The 15,194-nt window shown below is 36.3% G+C and overlaps 3 protein-coding genes across 7 annotated transcripts; 1 reads left to right on the top strand and 2 right to left on the bottom strand.

The window, feature by feature from the left end:
• Positions 1 to 387: 387 nt before the first annotated feature.
• On the bottom strand, positions 388 to 3,672 carry LOC113779791 (WAT1-related protein At5g47470). 2 transcript variants are annotated; one of them, XM_027325511.1, is made up of 8 exons: positions 3,285 to 3,672; positions 3,139 to 3,204; positions 2,531 to 2,647; positions 1,843 to 2,086; positions 1,585 to 1,746; positions 1,212 to 1,363; positions 1,021 to 1,115; positions 388 to 731 (listed from the first exon to the last, which is right to left on the bottom strand). In XM_027325511.1, the coding sequence occupies exons 1-8, from the start codon at positions 3,479 to 3,481 to the stop codon at positions 724 to 726; spliced, it is 1,041 nt and encodes a 346-aa protein (XP_027181312.1). In that variant the 5' UTR covers positions 3,482 to 3,672; the 3' UTR covers positions 388 to 723. The 2 variants fall into 2 exon arrangements, with proteins under 2 accessions (XP_027181312.1, XP_027181311.1); XM_027325510.1 differs by lacking the exon at positions 388 to 731 and having other exon boundaries at positions 834 to 1,115; positions 3,285 to 3,671.
• Positions 3,673 to 6,313: 2,641 nt separating this feature from the next.
• Positions 6,314 to 8,348, top strand: LOC113780931 (putative pentatricopeptide repeat-containing protein At5g47460). The gene has a single exon (XM_027326715.1). It carries the CDS (start codon positions 6,330 to 6,332, stop codon positions 8,160 to 8,162), a length of 1,833 nt encoding a protein of 610 aa, XP_027182516.1. The 5' UTR covers positions 6,314 to 6,329; the 3' UTR covers positions 8,163 to 8,348.
• Positions 8,349 to 8,905: 557 nt separating this feature from the next.
• Positions 8,906 to 12,818, bottom strand: LOC113780933. Of its 4 annotated transcripts, XR_003469541.1 has the most exons (4): positions 12,562 to 12,818; positions 12,279 to 12,443; positions 10,787 to 10,835; positions 9,341 to 9,755 (listed from the first exon to the last, which is right to left on the bottom strand). XR_003469541.1 is itself a non-coding variant. In XM_027326717.1 (3 exons), the coding sequence occupies exons 1-3, from the start codon at positions 12,735 to 12,737 to the stop codon at positions 9,258 to 9,260; spliced, it is 321 nt and encodes a 106-aa protein (XP_027182518.1). In that variant the 5' UTR covers positions 12,738 to 12,818; the 3' UTR covers positions 8,906 to 9,257. The 4 variants fall into 4 exon arrangements, 3 of the variants coding, with proteins under 3 accessions (XP_027182518.1, XP_027182520.1, XP_027182521.1); XM_027326717.1 differs by lacking the exons at positions 9,341 to 9,755; positions 10,787 to 10,835 and adding an exon at positions 8,906 to 9,283 and having other exon boundaries at positions 12,325 to 12,443; XM_027326719.1 differs by lacking the exon at positions 10,787 to 10,835 and having other exon boundaries at positions 12,325 to 12,443.
• Between the last annotated feature and the right edge of the window lie 2,376 nt (positions 12,819 to 15,194).

Below are 15,194 nucleotides of genomic sequence, written 5' to 3'. Positions count from 1 at the left end.
TTACTGATCACAATGTGTACTTATATTGGCTTTTCAAACGATTTCACTTAGGAGCTTACCTTGTCTTAAGTACACTAAATCTGATGCTTAATTAGGTCTAAATAGTGTTTAGTACTATTAGTTTTCGGTTACTTTTGGAGCTTATTGAACTGAAAATCAGGCAAGTGAATGGTGTCTTGTGGGATTAATTGCGTTTCCCTGAGTGCATCAGGGGTTCAAATTCTCTTGATCTTTCAAGCGTTTGTGGAATGTTTTGCCTACCATTCCCTTAAAAAAAACGAGGAACAAATATAGTCATTACCATAAGTTGATTGAGACAAACATATGCATGCTATTCAGTTAGTCAAAAAGACAGGTTTCCATCCTGAGCATCGTACTAAGCTACCATGACTGGAAATTCATCTCTGCACTGAAACTCAAACACAAACTCAATCTTTTCAGCCCATCAAAAAAGGACTAAAAAATCAGTTGTTCAAAGTTTTCCTCCACCAAATGTCAAAAAAAACCAAAGTTAGTCACTGGGCTTTGCAGCCATAATCCATTGTCACGTACATGAACTTTGTCCTTGCATAAACCCGATTACTCTTTCAAGTGTGCTGTACCAAAAGCACTGATCTCTGCTGCCAGCATTATGCCAAAATTTAGTTTAAGATCTACAATAATGGTATAGATCCTTTACTGTCTTGCATCCAGAATCAACCGTTGTATGACGTATATTGTGCATCATGGAGCTGCAGAAACATACTAGGATTGATACTTCGGACTTTCAACTACGCACTGAAAACTGTTAGTAGTATTCAAAACTAACTATGTTAGTAATTTTCTGTCTGAAATTATAATCTGGGATCTTTAGTTTTCTGTTCTTGTATATCACATTATAACTTAATCGAACCTAAAATTCATATCACCAATTCTTGGGGATATATTCCCTATCCTGTACAATAATAGTTGATAGATTACATCTAAACAATCAAAGTAGATAATGTCAAGATAAGAGAGGCTTCTCCACATCGTACTCACTTTCTGAGGAGTTGTTATTCTCGGAGAATCCTTCCTTCCTTTTAGCCCATAGTACACAATAGAGACCAGTAAACATGATGGACATGCCTGCGAGACTGTGGAAAGAGATCTAGTGGTTAGATTATCGATGTTTGAGGCTCCTAGTTGAAGAGTAAAATTTAGAGCATGATTTGGTATTTGATTCATGATACCTTCCTATGGTAATGGAGCTTCCTAAGGTGATTACTGAAAAGACTAGCGAGACGACAGTTCCAATGGGACTAAAAATGGACACCAGAACTGGCCCCCTTTTCTTCATTGCCCATATATTGAAGGTAACACATGCTCCACTGATGCTTCCTGCCTGTTGCAGTAAAAGGTCAAGGAGTTTAGCCATCGTTCAACGGCAACGATTTAAGCTGGAAAGAAGCTTTAATGATGTATTCAGTGGTTCATGAACGTGACATAGAATCATAAGACCAAATTGATACATTATTCTTGCCCTTTGTTGTGTAGTTCATCTCTTTAACAAGGGTAACCAAAAAAAAAAAAAAGAAGGGCAGCTTGGGAGGATAGGTACTTTACCAGTACAGAGTAGCACATGATATCTTTGATGCTTAACAAGGGCCATCCAATATCTATTCTGCCATCTTGAATCAACTGAGCAATTCCAGTCAATACCACCCCTATTAAAGTTGTTATTGTAGATAAGGATATTGGAGCTGGGAAATCCCTTAATGTTGTAGCCTGTAACACAAACAGAGCAAAAAAGCACAAAGTTAGGAATTAGAAAAAATGCATATTTTCTTCAATCTCTTCTACTACTGGGGAACATTCAATTACCTGTAAGATAATAGTGCTTGATAGGACGAAGACGGCTGCCATGAGATAAAAGCAACCCATGATCTTTCGCTCGTCAAATAAGTTTCGTGACAGTGGAGGTGGTACTGATAAATGAGCTTCTCTTGCTTTATGACTGCCCAAGGTACTTTGCGCAAGGCTCATTATAACAGCACCGGCAACACACAGCAGTGTTCCTGCAATTTTTGCTTTGCTATATATGCAGCCTAACTCAACTTTCTCCAACCTGCACACGAAGTGTCCAGCTTTTAAGAAATTCATGGATATATCCTTGGTAATATATCACTAACCGCAATCAATTGGATTATGTAATATTTCTGTATTTTCTATGAGTTTGAACTTGATTCGTCCTGATTAAATTCTCTGATTAATTTACTCATGAGAAGTTACAAATCCGTCCAAAGAGTTCTCGACTTGAAACGTACTTTGCCTATACTGCTCTTGTCTCCTAAACCTTCTCTAGGAACTAATCTGCAATAGACATTTTTTGTTTCCTCTCTGAATACATATTCGGGTATTCTTTAAGTTTCTACTCTGTTTGCTTCCATTCATCCCCAAGTATGCTGCAACTTATTATGAGTTCTGAAATAAGTTTTTTCATTTTGTAGCAGTTGGTAGTTTTGCTTTGACAGTAATCGTAGCACAAAAATCAAAACCAGATTGGTTATACCTGAGAGCCCAAGCAATGAAAAATATGAATCCTGGAGCAATGTTTGGCATGGCTGTTGCCATTGCTGGTGAAGTAAGACTGATGCCCTTCAGGAACAGAGATTGGAATAATGTCACCCTGCCATCCAAACAACAAATGGATAGATAATTTACTCGACAAATGGAATAATGTCACCCTTCCGTTTAGTTTTTCCTAGGCCAATCATGTCCCTAAAAGCATAACATGCCATTTGAAATTCAAGAAAGCGCTGTGGCTAGGAAGACAACGGAGGAGAGAAATGTGAATATCGTTTAGCTTGTGAGTGCAAGAAAGTTTTGCCTTTCAACATCTGAAGTATTATGAAAAACAAAAATTTTCTCTTGCTGAATGAAATGGAGTCAAGTGGAAAAGAGAAAAACAGGTTCATCTGCCTAAAATTTTCATTCTCCTCTCCAGGTCCTACTTGTAAAACATTTCAGTATGGTTAACTAAAAAGGAAACCACAAAGGAGGAAGAACAGAAAAAGAAAGAAGCAATTCTATGCATTCCTATGGTTAATCTATGCATGTCAGGAAACAAGGAACGTCTAGTAACTAATGAGAAAAGGCAAACAATCTTCTTTTACTTACCCTCCAAAAGAAATTAAAACCAGCTGAACCCATAGCTTCAGACGAAATTTCCTTGGCCACAGCCTCCTGGACCATGAACAAAAATAAATCGTTAGCCGAAAAACTTACTAATGCCTGTCTGCAAAGATTGGGGAAAAGAAGCATACCTTTCAAAAATTACGGAGAAAGGCAATAGAATCACAAACGTGGCCAAGGAAGACAGGATGATGAGAGATGCAGGTGTAAATCCCGTTAACATGAGATAACTAACCAAAATTGAGTTTCCTGCATACATAAATTGCATCCCAATTAACCCTGCAATTATTGCAACATCTTCAAGATATTCTCTTCTTGGACTTCCCATAATCTTGCACTTGTCTTCCAAACAGACGCTTCCTCCGACTGGTAATAAGCCTTATTTCTTCTACTCTTTTTTCTTCTCCAGCTACCTAGACATGCATGACCTCAGGCATGAAAAAATCTCCCTAAAACCTAGCTGTCAGATTAATGATGCAAATTTGAATCAAGAATCAATATTTCCATATTATTTGTCTTTGTCTAGATAACTAGTGATTGGTTAATGCATCCACCTCTCACTATTCTGGTTTTAGCTAACGTTCAAAGTGCTTACAACATAGTCACGAGTACACCTCCCTCTACCAGTCTTCTTCTTGGCCATGGTAATTCTTCAATGTGAAAGTGACCTTCAGATTTTTTGACAGGGTAATTGTTTCCGATGAATTTTGTTTGACTTTTGACCTTGTTCGGAATATGCATTTCCACATTGGGATTTTTCTCCTTCAATTTTCTTTTGCTTGTAATAAACATCTTGAAAACTTTGGAAAGCAATGGCGTAATTTTTGTTTTGGAATGGAAGGTTGAACTTCAGGGGTTTTGAGTAGAAACTTGAGTGGTAAAGCTTTTTTCTGTAGTCAAGCCCGGATTTCCATCCAATATTTTTTGTTGTTGGATATTTTTCTTTCTCGTACCTAACTGGAAATAGAAGTAAATAAACTGATGAGTTTATTTTCTTTTTCTTTTTTTTTTCATTTTACCCCTCTTCTCTCATTTTCTTGGTAAACGATTTCTAAACTTGGTCCGAAAAACCAGCTTGATAATTCAATTTAGTCCAAATTTTAGAAGCTCACCTGGACCAGTTCATGGATTAGCTTCCAACTGGAGGATATTCTTGTAACATCCCTTAAACACTACATTGAAATAATGCATATCCCACGTAGCCCCCAAATCTGTCTATCTTTGTGTAAATTTCGTAGGTGATATCTCTGCTGCGTAGTTTTTCCGCAGCCTTTTATAAGAAAAAGAATCAATATATAACTTTTGATTTATTGCCCAATTTGAACAGGAATGAATACATAACTTTGACTTATTGCTTCTTTTTCCAAATTGGGTTGTGACATGTAACAGTGACAATTGATCATTGTCTTGCAGGGATCTCCAATTCCATTTACACTTAGGGAGATGATATACTTTTGTCAAACTACTAATTTTGCATGCTTTGTATCTTTGGGATTTTGAGGGATTCCTTTGGCTCTACTCTTTTAAGAGCTATGCCCTCATCCAACCCTTGGATTTTGTTATGGTTGGCAAAGAGTCCATCCTAATTGCTGTCCATGGGCAAAAACAAAATTAAAGGATAAAATACCTCTTCAGAATTTCACACCATCCTTCACAGAATCATTCAACAACACAAGTATATCACAATTGCAATGAATTATATCTAGCAAATTTCCGTATATGAGAACCATGAAAGCTACTTTCGCCACCTTGTGTTTGATGATAGATAAAATGTGCCAGTTCTGATGCCGCTTTCTGGATGTGACTATGGCACCCCTGTGCCCAAGCGTTGTTGATACATCATTTTTTGTGATTCATTATGCTATGCTCCGACCTTTACCATCTCTTGTACCATTACAGCTCCTAGGCGTCGTGTGGGAAGCAGTTGCTTAATTTGCTACTACTTTGTTATGACCTCATTTTCACCTTCAAGAAAAGGCGTGGTTCTCTATCCAATTTCGTCCTACCATTATCGCTACCTTAACTAACACAATCATATTTACATCAAAATCGAAGACTATACAGGGCAATGTAAGATTAATTGATGCAAAGACAATAAATGACCTTGAGAGCTACCTCTTCAGTGGTCCAAAATTGGTGTCTTGAAAACACAAGGAAGATTGCATTTGGTAGCTTATACTTCGTGCATATGAACTTAAAGCATAGGATTCAGCTTTCAGCAATTTTGATTGCCCCTTACCTCATTCATTTGTACAAATGCTGAATCCGAGGTGAAGTTAACGAAAAATTTGCTTTTTGTATCATGCGCATCTGAATATCCTCTTAAACTCGTCAGAAACCGGTGTCCTCAGTTCCTTCATCCTTGTCTGATAAAAGTCATGAAAATATCATCCACGCTATTTCATAAAAGGCTTATTTGCATGTACAAAGTGCTACAAGCACCATAAGTGATCATATGGATAAAAAATTGTTTGACAAAATAGTTACCATCATGTCATGTAGGTTTAAGTTGTTTAGCAACGTTTAGTTATTGTGTTTGACAATAACAGGAGAGAGCCTCTCAATAATAAAGTAAACTTTCTTAGTCCGAGATCCTAAGCTAGCATAGGACAAAGAACAACATTTCCATCTTGCTAAGTTCTTGCTCCTTTACCTTTAAAGGTCTAAAACTCAAGAAATACTTAGCTGTACGTCCTTGTAGCTTTCCAATAATGGAAGTATTGCAACGCAAGCAAAAAGTTACTTCTCAGGTAAATTTTCAGTTAAAAAGGGTGACAAATTCTTGAAGTCATTGTAAATTTTAATGGGTGGGGTACATGAGAATGAGATAGTTTAGTCCCTGTGCAAATTATTCTTCTGCTAAATTAACCAGTCATAAAAAAGAATGTATAGTTTGGTAAACATAGGGATGTATACGTTGTTAGCATCATTTCATTCAATAATCCAACTTCTAGAAGATGACCAAAGATTTTTACTTCATCGATTCGAGCTGTTAAAGTTTTCTATTGAAATATATTGCTTGTCTGGTATACTTGAACAACCTACTCAAATTAGCCTTCAGATGCTGTTTTTCCTATTTATTTCTTTACAAAAGACATAATAATGTTGTGTTAGGGAAATTATGCTAAGATTTATTCTCAAACTAAAGAAAAGCCCGAGAGTTTAGTATTTTAGTTATGCATATTGAGATAACAGTCGTTGTGCTAGGGAAAATTATGCTAAGATTCATTCTCCAACTAAAGAAAAGCCCGCTTTTTTTCTATCAAAGAAAGCCGAATCATTTCTTGTTAAAGCAAATTAGCACCACGATTGAACCCGTTCAAGAAAGTGACCCTGTGTCATGGGCCAATACCGTTTCAGCCCTGGCTCAAGGTGGGCTTAATTCTGACATCGCCTTGCTGAGTGCCTGTCAGATGATGAACTCCGGCTCCAAGCCAAATGACTATGCTTTAGTCCACTTGATCCGTACATGCACCAAATGTGGCTGGTTTTCACTCGGCCAACAGCTTCACTGCCAAATTATAGAATCTGGGCATGATTCCAATGTCTTTGTTTCCGCCGCTTTGATCAATTTCTACGTAAAATTTGAGCTAATTTATGAAGCCCAGAACCTGTTCGATGAAATTCCTGAACCAAGTTTAGTTGGTTGGAATTCTTTAATTTCTGGGTATGTTCGTTCTGGGCAATTCAGGAAATCTCTCACCTTGTTTCTCCAGCTAGAAAAATCTGGTATTTCTTCAGATTCATATTCATGCACAGCTGCTTTGTCCGCATGTGGGCAGCTGGCTTTATTGCTGTTGGGAAAACTAATACATTCCAAGATTGTGAAACTTGGTGTTGAATATAGTGTTATCGTAGGGAACTGTTTAATTGACATGTATGGCAAATGTGGAGCTGTTGAAGAGTCTATGGTGGTGTTTGATGAGATGATTGATAGGGATTCCATTTCTTGGAATTCAGTTATAGCAGCTAATGCTAGAAATGGAAGGCTTGAGCAAGCGTTAAGCCTTTTGCATCAAATGACTGATCCCGACACAATCTCTTATAATGAGGTGATCAGCGGCATTGCACAGTTCGGTAATATACAAGATGCTATTGACCTTTTATTCAGAATGCCGAACCCAAATTCATCTTCGTGGAATTCTGTGATAACGAGCTATGTAAACCGTTATAGAGCAAGGGATGCTTTGGAATTTTTCAGCAAGATGCACTTTAGTGGTGTTCAAAAGGATCAGTTCACATATTCAAGTATATTGAGTGGGATTGCAGGTTTATCAGCAGTCACCTGGGGGATGTTGATCCACTGTTGTACAGTAAAATCTGGTTTAGATGGATCAGTGGTCATTGGAAGTGCTCTTATTGACATGTATTCAAAATGTGGGAGAATAACTGAAGCTGAAATGGTATTCCACTGGCTACAGAAGAAGAATCTGATAACTTGGAACGCGATGATATCTGGATATGCTCACAATGGTGATTCCAGCAAGGTGTTACGTCTTTTTGAGAAGTTGATGCTTGTGAAAAATTTACAGCCAGATAGAATTACTTTCCTCAATGTTTTGTCTGCATGTTGGCATAACAGAATGCCTTTGGACGCTGCAAATCGATATTTTGAATTGATGGTGAACGAGTACAGGATTAATCCCACTGCTGAGCATTGCTCTTCCATGATCAGGATCATGGGCCAAGAAGGAAAGGTGTATCAGGCAGAGAAGATGATACATCAGCTGGGATTTGAGTCGAATGGAGCAGTTTGGAGAGCATTGCTTGCTGCTTGTGTTACTTGCGGGAATGTAAAAACGGCCAAAGTGGCAGCGGAAAAGGTGATGCAACTTGAAGGTGATAGTGAATATGTTTATGTACTGATGTCTAATGTCTACGCTTGTCATGAGAAATGGAGAGATGTTATTCAGATTAGGACAATGATGAAGGAGAAAGAGGTGAGAAAAGAGATTGGCCATAGCTGTATTGAATTGGAAAATACATTTCCAACTTCATCCATATTGTGAAGAAAATAGAGGACATGTCTACCATCTAAGGCTAACCGAGTCTAACGTTCGTTAACATCTTGAAGGAAGAATGAAACTCTCGTTTATTATTGCATCCATGGTTTAAATCAGATGTACAACTTTAGATTCATATGATACTTGGTTGCAACACGAAATACATCGACTGCAACCAAAACTAGGATGCCATCGCTCAGTTGTCGGTTGTATTCATGCTTTGCTCCCATATATGGGGCCTACGCATTAAAATTGTGTTTTGGAGACGAGGCTGCAAACGAAATGTGAGTCAGATCAATCAAAACTAGACTCTAGTTTGGTGTTAACTCGAGCTCAAGCTGTCAAGGTCGAGCCAAGTATAGAATATATATTTTTTTTTTAATATTTTTTATTTTTACTAATATAATTACATGTATATCTCAAAGTTTTTTATTATTTATTAACATGAAGTGTCCATATTATCCATTTTAATAAATATAATAATTTTTTTTCCTTTTTTTTTTTTGAGCTAGACTAGGCTCAAACTTAGGGTTAAACTCAAGTTCAAGTATTATACTGAGAACCCGTCATGTTGGAGCTTAAATTTGCACTTATTAAAACTCGGTCGAGCTTCAATTGAATAAGTCAAAACTCAACTGGTTTGCAGCCCTCAAATTGAATAAGTCAAAACTCAACTGGTTTGCAGCCCTCAAATGGGAGGTGGTGTATGAAACATTGGAAACTTTGTACTATAAACGAACACCAGGAAACACATAAAAAGCGTAAAGATTTACAATATCAATTGATTCATCTCTATTTCTTGGCAATTTGAGAAATGGAATGATACCTTCAGGCATTGATGTATTGCCTTAGTTGAGATATGAAAAACCACGTCACAATCCAATTTAAATCCTAGTCCAATAATCCAACCAAAACTCAAAGGCTGTGCCAAACATTTAATGGATCAACATATCTCGTGTGGGGTACAATAATAGCTGAATTTGCTGCTTTGCAAAGTGCAACTTTACTTTATGATCTACTAAATGTTTGCATAGAATATATGCAAATACCCTGGTAATCCATTCACAAGAAGGCATAGCACTTCATGTTCACCTATTGAAGTCACCTTGGAACTGACTGACCCAGCTCTAATTCAACAAACAAAAAAGAACTCGTATCAGAATTACAATCAAACCATGTCAAAATAAAACAAAGAAGACTTTTCTCATCAACAGATATTTCAGCAAATGACTGTTAAATAACTTGTTGCCAAATTATACAAATAATCATCTCCGCTCAGAAAATCCTCCTTGTTTTGGTACTATTCGTCTAGCGGCTCCCTAGTCCTACCTCGGCACATTCTCATCAAATTGCTTATCAGCCCGTTTTTACTATCATCTCCCAAAAGTATTTTGGGAAATCATATTCTACCACAGCTTGAGTTTGCAAGTGACTGTATAGACAGCTAGACCGAGTTCATTTCTAGCTAAAACGTCCACAAAAAGTATCTTAAGACATGTTATAAACAAAGACAAGTTCCTTGCAACTAGATTCATTTGAGCAGGTGATGGAGCCCACCTCCAAAAACAGCAAAAATGTATCACGTTCCATCATATTCATCTGGGAAAAGGACAATTGTCATTACAATAACATTGCAATCAAACCAAAGCACAATCGTTGTACGAAGAACATACTGGTTTCTAAACCTTTATATGGAGATAAAAAAATACTTCACCCATTATAAGGAGCCAAAGTAATTTGAAATCTTAAAAACTAGCCATTCGACCACACAGGATTGTTCAAATCTTTAGTGGGAAGGGTTTTCCCCACAAATTTTCATCCAATTTCATAGAAAGATAAGCCAGGTAGCAAACCATTGTAGTTTACATAGCAATAGGTTGGTTGTGGAACACTGTATCCCGCCCTCAAAATAAAACCATGTAGTCGATTTTATATTCTCACTTTAATGTTGAGACACTAGTAATTCATCAAATTGGAGGCAAGAGCCAGAACAAGAATAGTTATGAAAAGTCTTTTGAGTGGGTGTGGCTTTTTAAACAGAACAGATGGTTTTACTATTTGATGCAGCAATTTAGCAGATATGAAGTTGTCATGGATTTAACAAATCAAAGCTTCCTGATTTCAAGTAATAGAGGTGTTCTTACATTGGCTAACTGGGGCTTCCTTTACCTAAAAGTAAAAAACTGCCCATACTAATGAAATTCCACAAAATTTTCCAAACCTCAATTCTCATGTGAGTTTAGTGAGGTGGCACATAGGCACGCCAACACAGAGACCACAAAAAGATGAACAATAACGAAGAGATCACCGAACACATACAATGCAGGAAAGTCAACTATTGAATGAGAACAGAAAAAAGTCGCCAATACAACCCCCCCCCCTTTCCATAAGGCACCTCTGTGACCTCACAACCACAGAGGATAGGAAAAGAGACTCTGCAAATTCCAAATCATACACAAAGGATGACTAAGTACTTGAGCTAAAAAGTACAAATTTCACTGTATCTCATATACAAGAGCAAATTGAGATTTATGGTCTTTTATATCCATCAAACATGTAACTAAATTCCTTAAGATTGTTAACCAAATGTCCATAACTGAATGTAATGCACTGAGTCATAATGGGAAGACCTTGTAAAATGGCAGTATAATTCTTTCAAGCTTTTGGAAACTCATGTGCCTGCAGGAACCAAATAGTCCAGGTCAGATAGCGGATAAATGCCTTCCGCCCCAAAAAGAAATGGTCAATTTGTTCCTAGCATGGTTTGTGTTGAAATACAAAGATGTTTAAGACTGGAGAAGCAAAATAACTAGTTGACCTTGGTATCTTTTGGGAGTAGAACACATTAAATTCAACTCAAATCTTAATTTATGATAATTTCTGAAAAAATCATTCAAAAGTAAAGCTTGAACAACAAAAGCGAGTAAGAAGGTTCATTCAGGCAATAGTATCCAAAAGAACAGCCTCTTTTTCTAACATGTAACCACAGTTGTGCAAAAATGCCTCCACTATTGAGCAAGATACATTATCCCATAGAACATTCAATTCCTATGCATACACATGCAGACAAGTACATCATATGTTTAAGTGGAAGCCTAGCAGTGGACTTCATCAGCTTCTACATTAACGTAAAGCACACATACAAAAACAAAGAATACATGTAATGATACTTCATGCATTATGATATATTTAACTGGCTCCGGGTAAACCTTAACAGTTGAGTTGAAGGATCCATCTATCAAGAACGTATTAATGTCATCAGAACAATGATAAGTTGAATATCAAAGAATAAAGAGAAAACAAGGATGACCATCTTCCTCTGTTCTACCAAACAAGAAGCCATAAATTCACATGTCCTATCAAGAAAAATTAATTAAAGTTGGAGGGTTCATCAACAAGATGGTACTTGCTAAAGTCATTGAAACAATGAAAAATTAGAGATCAAAGAAGAAAGATAAAACAAGGACAACCACTTTCCTGGTTTCATTATCTGTTCTATCAAACAAAGAGCCATGGATTGCCATGTCCTATCAAGGAAACTTAATTTACACATATCCTCATATGAGATCAGCACTAAGCCACCATTAGGAGTCCTTGGACCCCTCCCCTCCGAATGTCTACAATTACTGAATCTGTGATCATGCAGAAAAACATTGCAATGCTCACGTGACATCCAACAAATTGTGCCAAAGGGTAACCTTTGGTTCATGTAAAACATTCAGCGACTGATAATCCTATCACAAATAGAACCCAATCCCTCTGATTCAAACAAAGGAAACAACAAAATGAGAACTTCATATTAAATGAAAATGCTATACCGAGCAATGCCTTTTGACTCTGGTAAACCAAAGCATTAAAAATACCTAAAAAAATAGGGAACATGTTCAAATGGTTGCTGTAGTTTAATTAGTCCTGAATTCCCAATGTTCATTCAGAGGAAAGCAAATGAAACGTTACAGAAAATATTCACTCTTCACCATTCAGCATCAAATAACCACGCCAAAAAGGACTAAAGAAAGAAACAAGCCAAATAGTACTAGCATGTCATCCTATTAATTAAAATTCAATTACAGGAATCATTGCGGAACTTCAAGAATAATAATAATAATAATAATAACATACAAGGGAAGAGAATACTAGAGCTCTGGAGAAGTGCAGCAGAGTGTACCCTGTGAAAGAGCCCTGCAACTCCTGGATGTTAAACTCAGGCACGACGTCATCCTCGCCGTCGCAACCGCGCTGTGCAGCGGTAGCATCGACTGCACCGCTCCCAATTCCGACGGAGCCCTATTGATTTCATTTCAAAAATTTTAAAAACATTTTTCTTAAAAAAAAAAAAAAGAAGGAAAATATCTTAAATAAGATGCAAAGAAATGGTAAAATAATCTGAACAAATAAAAGCAACCTGGAGAGGGAGAAACGGCGGAGGAATGACGTGGTGGCGTTAGTGGATTTTGGAAACGACGTCGGAATGGATCTGTTAACCAGAGAAGAAGAAGAGGAGGCTGATTTATTGAAGGAGGATTTGAGGGATGAAATTGTAGACCTATTCATAATTCTGCTGCTGCATTTCGATGCCATTAGGAAATGGATTGAGATCTGAAGTGATGTGCTGCCAAAAATTTGAGCGACCTGAGGAAGAGGGCTTATAGAGTTTGTGGTTTACAATTTTTCCCTTTGTAGATTTTTGCGGGGGTTTAGGGTTTAAGGTTTTTCGTGAATGGGCCCGTGGAAAGTGTAAAATTTTGTAACCGTCCCTCATGTTTGTTAAAATTGTGCTCAGGCTTCCCCAGCTTCCTCCCCAATGGCATGGGATTTTTTTTTTTCCCCTTGGTTTATAATAGTAGTACAAGATTACAAGCTACAATTGAAACCCAAAATGGTAAAATTAATGCAATTGATAAAAGCAATAAGCCATATATAGTGAACTCAAAATAATGGGGGAGGAATGTGTTGGGTGATTTATGAGTAAGGAGTGTAAGTGAAAAGTTCCGAATTCGAACTCTCTCATTTACACTTAAAAAAAAATTTTTAAACAATGGTTAGCAAAAGCAATTATGCCCACATACATTGAAACAAATATTTGTGGGCATAATATTTGTCTCAATGTATTTGTCACAAAAATTATCCTCTACTTTGTACTTTTCTATACTGAAATTACTTAGAAAAATGCAAAAACGAATTTATTAGGAATTTGGAGTTTAGGATAACTTCAACCATCAATACCATTTTCTTTCTTTGAATTAATCTTATATACATTAACAGTATGTACACTATCACGATTGGATTCATTGAGACAAATATTATGCCCACATATAGTGATATATGTGGGATTGTAATTTCTATGCCAAAGAGTGTATTTCAAATATTATGCCCACATATAGCGATATATGTGGGAGTGTAATTGCTATGCCTGAATGTGTATTTCATTCTACCATCAGAAGTGTATGGGAAAAGTAGGTTTTACTTTGAATTAGTAAAAATAAGGAATAACTAAGGAAAACTAAGTTTACAAATAAAAAAAATTTGGGAGAAAAATTAATCCAAATCAAAGTGTAGAAAAGTGACTTGTTAAGTTTCTCTAAACAATTTAAATATGGTTATGAGCATAATAAAGGTGATTCTGAACTGGAAAAGAAAAGCAAAACGAAAAGGATTGCTTAAATATCCCATTGGAGAATCATCTAGTGGTTCAACTATGTCTTAACAAATATTTTACACGACTTTTGGCATGGCACGGAGTGAAATCAAACAAGTGATTAATCGAGGGTCAATTAGGTTCAATCTTCATGGTAGCAACAAAATTTATCCTCTACTTTGTACTTTTCTATTCTGAAATTACTTAGAAAAATGCAAAAACGAATTTATTAGGAATTTGGAGTTTAGGATAACTTCAACCATCAATACCTTTTTCTTTCTTTGAATTAAGTTTATATACACTGACAGTGCATGCACTATCACAATTGGATTCTCGATAACTAGACCAAAATTGAATTTTAATTTAAAATTTAGATCAGTTATCAAGCATCCAACAGTAATAGTGAATACATTATGAGTTTATAATTCTGCACACTCTTAGTGTATATAAATTTAATCATTTTTCTTTTATTTTATTTTCTTTTTGTTTGATCGAATGGATATAGATATTATTACCCTTAAACAAAGCAACTACTGATTCTGAATCGATATTTGAACAAGATAACCACGAAATTATCTTGGACCCCTAATAGCAAAGATGGTGTAAATGACATCCCATAATCTTGGACAAATGCAGGTACTTCTCCAATCCTTATCTGACTCGTGCCAAAACGCCTGATTACCTTTGTGGGTCATAGACACGTGTGCCGCACGGGGCACCCAAGTTTTGGCATGTGATCTTCCAAGTAAACTATTTTTATTATCTGTTATACTAAAAAATTTTCTCCATACAACATTTTGGTACATAAATTTTTTGAGATTATATATCTTGGAGATGTGTAATCTTCGAGATATGTACATATTCATGCTTCAGGCCTCAAAATCAAAAGTAAGTTTCAAACGGGAAAGATTTTTTCAAAAAAAAAAAAAAAAGTTTCAAACGGGGAAGAAGAAGGAAAAAGAAAAGCAGAAAACCAAAACAAAACAAACCTTCAAAAATGACACGTAGCTGTTGGACAAAGACCATAAGCGTAGCTGTCCAGCCCAAATCACAAGGACTATAAAGTCCATAACTCAAATCACAATCCAAGATGGTACCTTTTTTTTTTTCCGTAACAATAACAATTGTATAACTTATTCTAACCTAGTCTAGGAGTTAACGGAAAAACCCATTCAAAGGAACCCAATCGAAGGTGGCAACCACAATCCAAAGATGGTACTTGCTGGATCATTTTATCAATCCCTATTTAAGTCTGATTGGTTCATGGGATGACGCATGATTGAATTAATTATTTTATATCATCTCATATTTAATTGTATTTTATACACGAGATGACATATTTCAACTAATTGAATTAATTCTCTATTCATGCGATATAATAATTTCATGAAAAGGTGGTA

Source organism: Coffea eugenioides, chromosome 8, assembly GCF_003713205.1.
Source record: "Coffea eugenioides isolate CCC68of chromosome 8, Ceug_1.0, whole genome shotgun sequence".
NCBI classification, from domain to species: domain Eukaryota; kingdom Viridiplantae; phylum Streptophyta; class Magnoliopsida; order Gentianales; family Rubiaceae; genus Coffea; species Coffea eugenioides.
The sequence above is the reverse complement of the archived record's forward strand: the minus strand, read 5'-3'. Positions and strand labels throughout refer to the sequence as shown.